At 39.0% G+C, this 13509-nt stretch overlaps 1 protein-coding gene and 1 pseudogene across 1 annotated transcript in view; one reads left to right on the plus strand and one right to left on the minus strand.

The window, feature by feature from the left end:
• Nucleotides 1-6968: 6968 nt before the first annotated feature.
• LOC118902036 lies at nucleotides 6969-8435 on the plus strand (annotated as a pseudogene).
• A 1399-nt stretch (nucleotides 8436-9834) lies between these two features.
• The window catches only part of PLCZ1 (phospholipase C zeta 1), a 47994-nt gene continuing 44319 nt past the window's right edge, over nucleotides 9835-13509 (minus strand). The window contains exons 12-13 of the mRNA XM_036865917.1: nucleotides 10687-10836; nucleotides 9835-9920 (exon numbers count right to left, since the gene is read on the minus strand). Of these exons, the coding sequence (XP_036721812.1) occupies nucleotides 9835-9920; nucleotides 10687-10836 (236 nt within the window). The remainder of the gene's footprint in view (nucleotides 9921-10686; nucleotides 10837-13509) is intronic.

Raw genomic sequence — 13509 nt, forward strand, 5'->3', positions numbered from 1 at the left:
AGTTACTACAATTGCCTTCTCCTTGTTTCTGTTTACGCTGCCCCCCATACTGTCTATTCTCAACACAGAAATTGGAGTGATCTTGTCTCTCTTCTGCTCAAAACTCTGCAGGGGCTTCTACTCTCAGAGTAAAAGTGCAAACCTTTAAAATAACCTAAAAAGCCCTATGTGATCTGGCCTCCCATCGGCCATCTCTCTGATTTTCACTCCCATTATATCCTCCTATACTCAAAACACTCAAGAAACACTGGCCTCCTTTCCTTTCCCTGAACATTCATTCCAGGCATGCTTCTTCCCTGAAATCTTTATCAGACAGCTCCTTCTTTCCAAAATGTGCTTTTGTCCCATACATCCACTTGCCTATTCTCTCACCTCTTTCAAGTCTTGGTCAAATGTTTCCATCTCTGACAGGCCTGCCTGGACCAGTCTGTGTCATATTATAACCTGCCCTGTCCCCAGACACATGCCAGATCCTTCCCACTCTGCTCTACTTTTTTTTCTTATATACTTATCACCTTTGAACATTGTATATGATTTACTTATTTCTTTTGCTTATTATTTATGTTTTGTATCCTTTCACTAAAACACAAGGCTCTAAAGAAGTTTTGTTCACTGACAGTACAGCATTGGATCCAGGCAAGAGGAGTCCTTGCCCTGGCGCCCTCGCCTTGGAGAAGCCTACTTCCTCCAGGTGTGGCTCAGCCACACCCAAAAGTCTCATTCTAGACCACATTCTAGGTACACATGACCCCTGAATTCCCCGCCTGAACAGCATTTGCAGGCCTTCTAAGGGTCCACTGACCTGACGTCAGACACCACCACCAGGGTGAACAATGCCTAGGCTCTAGTGGTGGCCGAGGGCAGGCTGCTTGCAGTGTGTATGGATGCAGCTTGAATGTGTCAGCTGGAATGTCCACAAATGTGCATGAGGCCACTGGCAGTGCAGGAAGGACCCGGGGTAGGAAGAAAAAGCAGGGCATATAGAGGGCTCAGGAGGAGGAGGCAGCCCTCTTTAGGTCACCCTAATCCAACATGGATCTCCAAGACATCCAAGAATTCTCAATTAAAAGCTGTCCTCCCAGGTGTTTATGAAGGAGAACAAATCATATTGTATTTAATGGCTTCTTAGCTTTATTTATAACTTTTAAATTTAGGCAGATGGTATGTAGGTGTTATGGATTGAACTGTGTCCTCCAAATTTATAAGTCCTAACCATCTGTAACCTCAAAATATGGCTTTATTTGGAAATAGGGTCACTGTAGATGTAGTTGGTTAAGATGAGGTCATACTAGAGTAGGGTGGGCTCCTAATCCAATATGACTGGTGTCCTTATGAAAGGAGGAAATTTGGACACAGACCCAAACCTAGAGGGAACACCATATGAAACCATGACATAGAGATTGAAGTGATGCATCTATAAGCCAGGGAACACCAGCAAACTACCCAAAGCTAGGAGAGATGAATGGAACAGATTGTCAGAAGGAACTAACCCCTTAATTTCAGACTTTTAGCCTCCAGAACTGTGAGACAAAAAAATTTCTCTTGTTTAAGTCACCCAGTTTGTGGTACTTTGTTTCGGCAGCCCTACCAAACTAATTTAACACTGAATCTTCATTTGTTTTGTTGTTCCAGCCCTGACAAATATCTGGTATGTAGTAGATGCTCAATAAGCCTTTATAAATTAATGCCTGAACCAATGATTGAATGACACACCAGTGAACAAGAAAAACAAGGCTCCTAGTCTTAACTCTCATTCATATCATGTTTTACAGCTCTTTTAACCTTTTTATATCTATATTTTATTTGCTTTTTATAAGAAGTCTAATGAGATAGGGAAAGGGGAGATTATTACAGTTTTACAGAGTAATAACATTCAAATGCCTCCTAGCAGCATAAACTTTCCACTCAGATGAATTCTTGAATGGAATGTATACACACACATCCGGGGAGGAGGGGAGATTTTTAAGTTAAGCGGATGTGAGGGACCGGAAGCATTGGACAGTTGGCCACCCCATCAACCCCTGCCCCTCCATTCTCACCTTCAAAATCCCTGAGAAACTTCCACAGAAAACTAAGACATCTCAAAAAGCACGGGCTAAAAGAAACTGACGATCACAGATATGCTGTGGCTACTGCTATCAAACAATGAAGGGGTTGTGGTGACAGACTCATTTCTAGCAAATATGGTTGAAGGTCAGGACTTGAGTCCCAGAGGAAGTGGATTATTGACGAGTTACCACTATTGACACATTATCAAGACCCAAAGTGAAGATTTAATAGCACGTGGGAGAAATTCTAGTGATTAAAGCAATTGCCCAGAAACTTTAACCCTCATATTGTAACACGTGTCACAAAAAAGATATATTTTATTTCTTAGCATAGGATCCTGTATGCTGTCAATATATTTTAGATAAACCAATTAAACCTAACTAATGCTTTTTCTCTTAAAAAAATGTTGGGGCAAACACAGCATTAACACAGAAGTTTCAGCGGACCAAGAGACACTGCTTAGACTTTAGGCTTTGGTAAGAATGGGCCAGGTGGATTAATTAACCTTGGTTATAATGGCTTAGATTGCACCAACTGACTGGTTTTTATCATTAAAGGGATATAACATTAAACCTTAGGCATTAATGAGTACAGACCTTGTAAGATTTAGTCCTTAGAACAAAAGACTATAAGAAAAAGATAACCCTTTTTAAATTTCCTTAAATAAGCTTTTTAAGCATTAGGTGATAAAAAAAAAAATTCGGTTTCTTTCTTTAATGGATTTCTCAGCTACATCTCAAAACAACTAGGCCAGAAATCTTGAACAGTAGCTGAATTCAAAGTGTGCTACAAGCTCTAGTAAAGTTAAAGCTTAAAATTCTTAACTCCAGAGACATGTATGCTTGCCTACTATATCAACTTCCTCAAACTGTGTTCATGTTCATGTGTGTGTGTGTGTGTGCGTGTGTGTTATTTTGAAGTGACCTTAGGGTAACAGCAGTGAAGGAAACAAGACCAAACTTGAATTCGTGTGTCATGTCCACAGCCTTAGGTTACAGAAACAACACAGTCTCAAGGAGACTCTGTATTTGAAAATTAAAGAAACTAATTATTAGAGTTTGGAGGTTTGAACCATGCCTCCAATCATAGAAGGGATGTGGATTTTATTAATATTTAAATCAAAAAGAATAGGGATTCTTTTTATAAAGAGAATATGCCCTCTTCCTAGGCTGAGGTCAAAATATAACTGACTGAGATTATTAAATGCCCCAAAACTGGGAAAGCAATTTAAAGGTCTATGCCCGTCAGCCTCTGGCTCTGAAATTCTGATTTACCCCAGGAATCAAGAAGGAACTGAAATTTCTTACCATCAGAACAAAAGTAATAGAAGAAGGAAAATCAAATAAAAGACGTCAAACAGAGTAGTAATGACAATGATATTTCCTTGAAAGAAATATTGGGATCTTAAAACATAAGCTGGGCAGATATGAAGGGGAAATGAGATGTTAAGAGCCAGGAGAAAGAACTATAAAGTTAAAAAGGTGATGGACTTCAATCCAGTTTCTCTTGAAAAAGGTAACAGAAAAGGGCAATACATTTCAGTTGTTACTAGTTCAGAAGGGAGGATGGGTACCTAAAAAAATCAATCAGATAAAAAGAGGAAAGGCAGATATAATGGAGAGCAGATATAATGACATCCTGGAGAGAACTAAAACTAGAAAAATTTTAAAAGATCCCTCATAAAGCAGCAGCATTTTGTAAGAACAACTGGGAAACCATCCCTTAAAAACTGAGACAGAGTGATTAAGTGATTAAGAAAATCTGGTCATATTTGAGAGGGAAACCCAGGAAAACAGGTTTAAAAGACTCCAAGAATTATTATGTAACTTTCAGAGGAACAGAAGTATTGCCAAGGGGGTCTAGGGAAACATATTTGGAAAATCTCTGGAACTGGTATTCTAAGGGAAAATGAAACAAAGAGAGGACTTACTGAAGGGAAATCAGACAGGATGGTTACAGGTCAAGACTTGGTATGGAGCAAACGTTGGTCTGAAAGGAATATTATCTTTTAGGTGGGACTAACCTACTCAAGAGGATCAAGATGGTCAAGGTTTGTTTGAACAAGGGATGTGGAACAAACATGGAATTCACTGACTTCATCTTTCTCAAGACAAAACTTTGAGAGTAGAAAGAAAAACAAATGCCTGGGCCAGAGAGCAAAGGGAAAGGAAAAGTAAAAAAGGCACTCAGGTCCAGGAAACAATGTTATCCTATGTGAGCTATGGGAGTAAAGAGACCAAAAGATGAAACTGAATAAAATGTCAGAAATACAGCTCAAACGATCTGAAAAGAATATGGAAACAATAAGAGGGGAAAAAATAGCAAAGCCTAACCTCATATCATCAGAAAAAAAGACTTTAACTGAAGAAAATACTATTCAAGACTTGGGAAGTTTTAAAAGTGAGATATGAAAGTGTTTTGAAGATCAGATGGCAAAAATATTAATTATCGCTAGACTCTTACTGTTCACATATGTCAACTGCAACTTCAGGTAAGGAATATGCTGGCAGTGATCCTCCAAGTAAAACAAATGAAGTGATGGGGGTGAAAAATATTCCCTAGGACACAGGTGCCAACTGGAAGAGCTCTCACTGATCAAGGCTGGACCAAGTTGGGCAAGGAGTATTAGATTATAATTCAAAGTATAAAATAGATATCCATAAACCCATACTGATATAAATGACTGATTAAATAAATAAATGGGGGTGGGAGGTTTGAATCTACCATGTAGAAGAATTCCAAACAATTTATATAGATACTCTGCCCTCTAGAAGGTAAAACGTAACTACCAACTCTTTAAGTGTGGGCTGCACATATTGACTTCCTGCCAAAGAGTATGGCATGAAAAGCAGGGAAAACAGAACTTTACAGAGGAGAAACTTGACAAACTCTACTTCAATCAGGTAATAAGGGTCCATATCAACAGTGAAAAGTCATGTTGATAGAATGTACCTTTGATAAGATTTTATGAAAGTGGCACTTTACCTCTGAGGTCTTCCTTCCAAAAACTTGTAGCCTTGGTCTAATCATGAGAAAAGCATTATTCAAACCCAACTGACAGACATTCTACCAAATACATGACTAGTAGTTCTCAAAACCATCAAGTTCATCACAAACAAAGAATGTGTGAGAAACTGTCACAACCGATAGCAGCCTTGGGAAATATGACTAGTAAGTGTAATGTGAATCGTAGGTGGGACCCAGGAACAGAAAAGTGACATTAGGTAAAAAGTAAGGAAATGTGACTAAAGTATGGACTTCAGTTAATAATAATGTAGCAATATTGGTTCATTCATTGTAAGAAAAGTATTATACTAATTGAGTTATGTTAATAATATTGGTGGAAAATGACATCAGCAAAAATGATGGAGTAGGAAACTCCAAAGGTCTATCCCTCCACAAAAAGCAGCAAATAAACTGGCAAACACTATCATTCAACACTTAAGTCTAATATCCATTTGAGCTAATTTTTGTATATTGTGTAACGTAATCAACTTTTTTTTCCAGATTGCCTTGGATCAATAACCGTGTTTCTGTCATTTACTATAGACCTTAGGCAACTCAATGTTTCTGAGCCTGTTACATTAACAATAAAATGTAGGATTGCTGCAAGGATTTAGGTTATTTTCTATTTGTTTATTTATTTGTTTATTTATTTATTTATTTAGGCTGTGCCATGCAGCTTGCTGGATCTTAGTTCCTTGACCCGGTCGGGCCCTCAGCAGTGAAAGTGGGGAGTCCTAATCACTGGACTTCCAGGGAATTCCCTAATTTCTGTTTAATATCAGGCACATGTTAGGCACTGCTAACATTGCAGAGATGGAACTCTCATGTTAGAAAAGGGAGTGTCCTGGGAGAAGAATAGGAATAGTGACTGAAAGTGTGAAAGTTAAATTGTATACAAATGGGAAGTAGAAAGAGGGCACTAGTCCCTGAAAATGTGTAGGTTTTTAAGGACTTTAACACCAACTCCCACCACTACCACCATCACCACCACGTGCTCAGCTGGTGTGTAAGAATGCAAGACACGGAGAAGACCAATCTCTCATAAGCTCAAATTCCACTTTAATCTACCCCTTTGATGTTTTAAATGGAAATTTCTAGTGGCTGGTAAAAATAGCTTAACTCTGAATACTACAGAGGGCTCAAACTTCATGGCCTAAGAATCCGGAATGCATCATAAGAATGTTTTCTTTGCTGGTACAAATATTTCCAGAGGGTTATTACTTTAAAAGAAATGTAATTCAACAAATGCTTATGCACTACCCAAAAATATGGACTTTTAATAACTCCTGAAAAATGGAATCCAGTTCATATATTCTCCCAATAAAATGTTCATTGTTCAAGCCCATAAGGGCTTCACTAAATGTAAGCGATTCCATTTTCTGGATCCTAATCCACAACATGAGCTTTTTGCCATTGTGGCTCCCAGATAACCCCGAAATTTGCATAAAGGTTTTGAGTGGAACCCCTGGAGGCACTATCTAGGGTGCATGTGTCTGCATCCCTCAAAAACACCATACACTCCCCCCTACCCAAAATTAAAATAAAGACCTCCTTTTTACAGCTACAGGGAGTTTCTCCACTCTTCTTTTCAAAAATAGGGCAACTTTATGTCTCAGCAATCAACATCAGTGGCCTCCCGTGGTCACCGTCCCCCAAACAAAAGTCGGGGTAAGTCTAGATTTTGCTCTGCATGTTTCCTATTTGAGGCCCTAAACAACCAGAAGCAGAAAAAAAGTAAAGGTCAAAATTAACAACATAACAAAACTTTCCTGTCACTGATCACTACAAGGTAATGAGAGTAACAAAAGGAAGAGTCCAGGTTTATGTTAATGCCTTTCAGCCAAAGACCACCAGAAACACACACAGTAGGTCGATTCTTCATTGCAATGAGGGAGACACACAAATGAAGAACCATGGGGTGTCTCAGTGAAAGAGTGTTGGAAAGGACTTACTGTTGGATTCAGGCTTGTGTCAGATGATTTGGGAGAGGGTTCAAGGAAGTAGGTGAAGAATCCGACAGTCATTCATGTTTCCTGGGGACTGTTTGGCACTTTTGTGTTTGGACAATATTCATGCTTTTGTCAGATGCTCTGTCATGATTACAGACTGGTTCTGTTTTTCTCCTTACCCATTGTGGTCACAGAGTGGCCTTGTCAGGTGCTGATGTGAAACTGTTCAGGTTTGGCAGACGAACACCATGGCCTGACTGTGAGTGTCAGGCCAGCTCTTAGCAACTCCAAGGCCTCCCTGACAGCACAAAGTCACTTCCTAGCTGTCACTTTAATCAGTTGTATGGAAACATAAACCAAGGAATGTAACCTAATCTAGGAGATCATGGATGGCTTCCCTGAGGAAATGACATTTAAACTAAGAGCTTAAAAGTTAAAAGATCTTCTGTTACCACAGCCCAGGGGTTCATTTTAGCTGTTTCTTATGTTTTCTTCTGCTCCTCAACACTGTTATTTTTCTACAAGTGAATTAGGAATATTTAAAAAAAGATAGATTTTGTCTTCACAGTTAGTGAGCTGAGTTTGAGTGGTACCTGAAGAAAAATGAGAAAAGGAAATACATCCTTTTTCCTTCCTTATTTCAAATCTTATTGGTATAAATGAGAAATAAGTTTTTCCTGCTGCAAGAATTAATGAACTCTTTGCAAAACTCATGTGATCACAGTCTTTAAACCTCATGAAATTCCAGATCTTCAAAAGGCTTTAGGGGTTTAGAAAAGGTTAAATCCTTGGGTTAATGGGTTGAACATCCCACCTGCTATTAGGTTGAACAATAGATATTATAAATAAGATCCTTCTGAAATGGGTCACACTTAAAAAAACAACTTATAGGGATCCTACTGACCTAACGAGAACTTGGGAAACTGGGAAGCATACCACCATGTAAGGACAGTCGGCTGATGGGGTGGTGGTCACCCCAGTGCTGCAAACAACCAATGTATCGTTCTGGTGAAGCAGTTCCAACCACCAATGGGAGGTTGCTGCCTTGAATTCCCCATGGGTCTCATCGATGACAACAAAAGCCCAGAAGCAGCTGCTTTTTGGGAGCTTGAGGAAGAAACTGGCCATAAGGGCGATGTTGCTGAATGTTCTCCACCTGTACGTATGGATCCAGGTTTGTCAAATTGTACCACACACATCGTGACAGTAACTATCAATGGAGATGATGCTGAACGCGTAAGGCCTAAGCCAAAGCCAGGAGATGGGGATTTTGCAGAAGTAATTTCCTTACCAAAGAATGACCTGCTGAAGAGACGTGATGCTCTGGTAGCTGATGAACATCTGACAGTGGACACCAGAGTCTATTCCTACCCTCTGGCACTGAAACATGCAAACACGAAGCTGTTTGAAGGGCCCTTCCTGAAGTTTTAAGGCCAGAGGACACTGGCCACGTTTTTGTAAACAGAACCACCAGGCCTCCTTCGCTAAGAGTTTGTGTTCAGCTCAGTTTTAATGTAGATTTGAAAGTAGCTTTTTCATAAAATAAAAGCAATATAAATAAATTAATAAGTAAAGATCCTCCTCTAATCTGGCAAAATAGAAGCAGGGCCTCTGAGAACTGGCTGTGCGTCCCTCCTGGGAAGACTGTGCCCTAATCTTAAATCCAGAGAGCCCGTGGGTGAGGATCTGAACGGCTATGCACTGAGTAATCTGGGACATCTGACTCCTTATGGGTTGGATATTTGAATTCCCAGTGACATTTTTATTTTAAATATTTAGTTCTGAGGCTAAACCATGATAATAGTAAAACATGGTAGATGTGATTTTTTTGTATATTTTTTCAGCCATCAACTGATAATGCATTAGTAAACACCTCAAACAAAGAATCGTTTTTGTTATTTTAGTTATAAATTCAGATTTAATTTCAACAAATACCTATGAGGGCCCCCTAATTTGTCAAAAATTGTACTGGTGATTTCATCTCACTACCATGCAACAATGTGGTAGAACAAGTATTAGTATGCCTGGTTTTTTGAAAAACAGTTAATAATGAACCATATTCTTCTACATATGACATTTAGTAAAGCAAAGTCCTGCTGATGGTGAGAAGCCCAGTATATGAAACAGCACAGGAATCTCATCTCTGACCAAGAGGCAACCCTCAATGTGCATTTAGTGCAGATTCAGAAACACTGAAAATTCATTCAGAGACCCAAGCATGTAAGTCCCCATAGTAGATCTTTTTTATAGATACGGAGTCTGGAGGCAGTTTGAATGCAAATCAAAATCATATGTACTCATAAGAATGTCTGTATAATTACAGGGTACCCAATCCAGTGCGCAGCATCTGAGAACTAGTCTGAGAATGCAGGGGCTAATTGCTCTCCAGGATTCAAAAGGGCACCAAGCACCTGGGAATCTAATTCCTTCCCACTACAATATGCAGTAGTGGGTGTCTAGAAATTAAAACACTCCTAGACTTCATATTTCTTTTATACTGCCAAATACTTGCCAACCTATCTTATACAATCAGACATATTTTAGCATCTTGTAAATTCTACTAATTAAACATGATACAAGCAAGTTGAAAGAGCAGCCTCAGCAGCAGAGGGGCAGGAGAAATTGGCTGACGAGAATGCCACACTGTCGGGACCCTCTGAAGTTTATTTTGTTTCCACTGTTCTATTTTGCATATTTAAAAGTGAACTGGCTCAATATCTCAAAATAATTATTTTGCTTTATGTTAGAAAAAAAGGAGAAAGATATGGGCACCCATTCTGGCTGTTTTATTGTGATGTACAGCTAATGCTGTGTCTGGCACCATTAGTTGCTATCTGACATACCAAACATAAATAAACAGGGAAGCAGGCTCAAGACTCTCACCCATTTTGGAAAACAGAGGAACACGACGGTAACCTGCAAAAAGAATCACATTTGATTAGAACAATAAAAATAAATTCATCAACAGTGGCCCCAGTAGTGCTCCTGAGAAATAGTAAGCACATATAAAAGCTAGGACTATGTAGTTATATTCCATCCCATATATTAATTTTCCCCCAAAGTAAAATATTTGAAGTTTCTATCCCGACTTCCAACTAAACACCACACAGCTCACACTTCTCCTCCCTCAAAGTGCAGCGTCTCCAAAATTAGCCACCACTCTTCTGCTTCAGAAAGACTGTTTCCTAGGTACATCTCAGATGGTGATAGAAAAGTAAAAATAAGGATAGAATTGGGAGCACAGTGTAAGTCACCCCTGAAAGGTGACTGCAAGGCAGCCCTGGAAAGAGTCAAGAAAAGAGAGTCTTGGGCTCCCAGTATCTCCTCAGGTGGGAAGGAAGACTCACTGCTTCTCCCTTCTGTGCAGCTCCCATCCTTCATTCCATCATGGTAGTCATGCCTACTCTTAACTGAAACAAGAGAGCTATGTCCATGTAGAGAAATTCTCATACAAGTCAAGTTTGTCTAATTTGTCTTCCTAGAAATCCCACTCCCCAACCCCACCTTTTGTATCAGAACACATTTCTATAATTCCACTGGGAGAAAATATGTGTCAATACATAAAATTTCCTTTACATCTGACTGTCGTGGACAGAGCTATTTGGTATACAAAAGTGTGTCTTTGGTAAACTCAAATTATATATAAACATTAGCACAATCATCTTACTTTTAGGAATATTACCTTTGTTCATGCATAGAACTGGTAGAGTATATTGCCCAAGAAATTCATTTCCAGCTATTAAACCTTGATTTTCAACAACAAAACGTATCAATGCCAATTCTGGCACCTGAATAATAAATGTGAATGTTTCATTCCATCTTGGACTAAAAGCTGAAATATAAAGAAAGAGATACAACCAAAAAAAAATCAAACACCATCCCTAGAGAAAAATACATAATATCTGTTCTCTAAAATTCTTATTTTCAACACTTTTAATAGTAATAATAAAAGCTTGGGGTTTAGAGCACTTAAAATTTTAATGCACCCAATGAGAAAGGAATAATAATGACAATAATAACACTTATTAGGTGTCTACAATTTCTGGGCAATATCCTATAAACTTTAAGCAGATAATCTCATTTAATCCTCACAAAAACCCTGTCAGGGTTATTTCTATCCACACTTACAGATGAGAAAACTGAGCCACAAAGATGTTTCATAAGCTCCGATGGGTTTCACATAAATAGCCATTAAGTGCTCGGGCAGGAAGTCAAACAAATGGAGTCTGATTTCAGAATGGAAACGTTTCACTATTATACAATATGACTGTTGTGTTCCAGCACTTTATTAACAAAGAAACTGAGACATGAGGAAGTTAAATAACATCATTTTTCTATATCAGGTCCTGTTAAAAGAAGAGCTCTATAGACAGTTGTTGGAATGAGAGCTCACTAATGTTTGCTCTCAAGTCAGCTCCTGATCCTTCTTTTGACTAACTGCTCATTTTAAAATCCAGAGTCAAGGAGGAGTTTCAAGATGGCAGAAGAGTAAGACTAGAGATCACCTTCCTCCCCACAAATATATCAGAAATACATCTATATGTGGAAACAACCCATACAGAACACCTACTGAACGCTGGCAGAAGAACTCAGACCTCCCAAAAGGGAACAGATGCCCTCAGGTGACCTACACGTAAAGGCGGGGCCAAATCCAAAGCTGAACCTCAGAAGCTGTGCAAACAAAGAAGAGAAAGGGAAATCTCTCCCAGCAGCCTCAGGAGCAGCAGATTAAATCTGCACAATCAACTTGATTTACCCTGCATCTGTGGCATACCTGAATAGACAACAAATCATCCCAAATTGAGGCGGTGGACTTTGGGAGCAATGACATATATATATATTTTTCCTTTTTCTCTTTTTGTGAGTGTGTATGTGTATGCTTCTGTGTGTGATTTTGTCTGTATAACTTTGCTTTTACCATTTGTCCTAGGATTCTGTCTGTCCTTTTTTTTTTTTCTTTAGTATAGTTTTTAGCGCTTGTTATCATTGGGGGATTTGTTTTTCAGTTTGGTGGCTCTCTTTTTTCTTTCTTTCTTTCTTTTTTTATTACTTTTTAACTTTTTTTAATAATTATTTTTTATTTTTTATTGTAATAACCTTATTTTATTTTATTTTTCTTTCTTTCTTTTTTTTCCCCTTTTATTCTGAGCAGTGTGGTGGACAGGGTTGGTGCTCTGGCAGGGTGTCAGGCCTGTGCTTCTGAGGTGGGAGAGCCAAGGTCAGGACATTGGTCCACCAGAGACCTCCCAGCTCCACGTAATATTAAGCGGCGAAAATCTCCCAGGGGTCTCCATCTCAAATCCAACACTCAGCTGCACCCAATGACCAGCAAGCTACAGTGCTGGACACCCTATGCCAAACTACTAGCAAGAAAGAAACACAATCCCACCCATTAGCAGAGAGGCTGCTTAAAATCATAATAAGTTCACAGACACCCCAAAACACACCACCGGACATGGTCCTGCCCACCAGAAAGACAAGATCCAGCCTCATCCACCAGAACACAGGCACCAGTCCCCTCCACTAGGAAGCATACAACACTCTGAACCAACCTTACCACAGGCAGACACCAAAACAATGGAAACTGCGGACCTGCAGCCTGCAAAAAGGAGATCCCAAACACAGTAAGTTAAGCAAAATGAGAAGACAGGGAAATACACAGCAGATGAAGGAGCAAGGTAAAAACCCACCAGACCAAACAAATGAAGAGGAAATAGGCAGTCTACCTGAAAAAGAATTCAGAATAATGATAGTAAAGATGATCCAAAATCTTGGAAATAGAATGGAGAAAATACAAGAAACATTTAACCAGGCCTTAGAGAACTAAAGAGCAAATAAACAATGATGAACAACACAAGAAATGAAGTTAAAAATTCTCTAGAAGGAAACAATAGCAGAATAACTGAGGCAGAAGAAGGGATAAGTGATCTGGAAGATAAAACAGTGGAAATAACTACTGCAGAGCAGAATAAAGAAAAAAGAATGAAGAGAATTGAGGACAATCTCAGAGTCCTCTGAGACAACATTAAAGGCACCAACATTCAAATTATAGGGGTCCAAGAAGAAGAAGAGAAAAAGAAAGGGACTGAGAAAATATTTGAAGAGATTATATTTGAATACTTCCCTAATATGGGAAAGGAGATAATCAAGTCCAGGAAGCACAGAGAGTGCCATACAGGATAAATCCAAGGAGAAACATGCCAAGACACATATTAATCAAACTATCAAAAATTAATTACAAAGAAAAAATATTAAAGGCAGCAAGGAAAAAAACAAAAACATACAAGGGAATCCCAATAAGGTTAACAGCTGATCTTTCAGCAGCAACTCTGCAAGCCAGAAGGGAGTGGTAGGACATATTTAAAGTGATGAAAGGGAAAAAACCTACAACAAAGATTACTCTGCCCAGCAAGGATCTCATTCAGATTCCACGGACAAATTAAAACCTTTAGAGACAAGCAAAAGCTAAGAGAATTCAGCACCACCAAACCAGCTTTACAACAAA

This window comes from Balaenoptera musculus, chromosome 10, assembly GCF_009873245.2.
Source record: "Balaenoptera musculus isolate JJ_BM4_2016_0621 chromosome 10, mBalMus1.pri.v3, whole genome shotgun sequence".
NCBI classification, from domain to species: domain Eukaryota; kingdom Metazoa; phylum Chordata; class Mammalia; order Artiodactyla; family Balaenopteridae; genus Balaenoptera; species Balaenoptera musculus.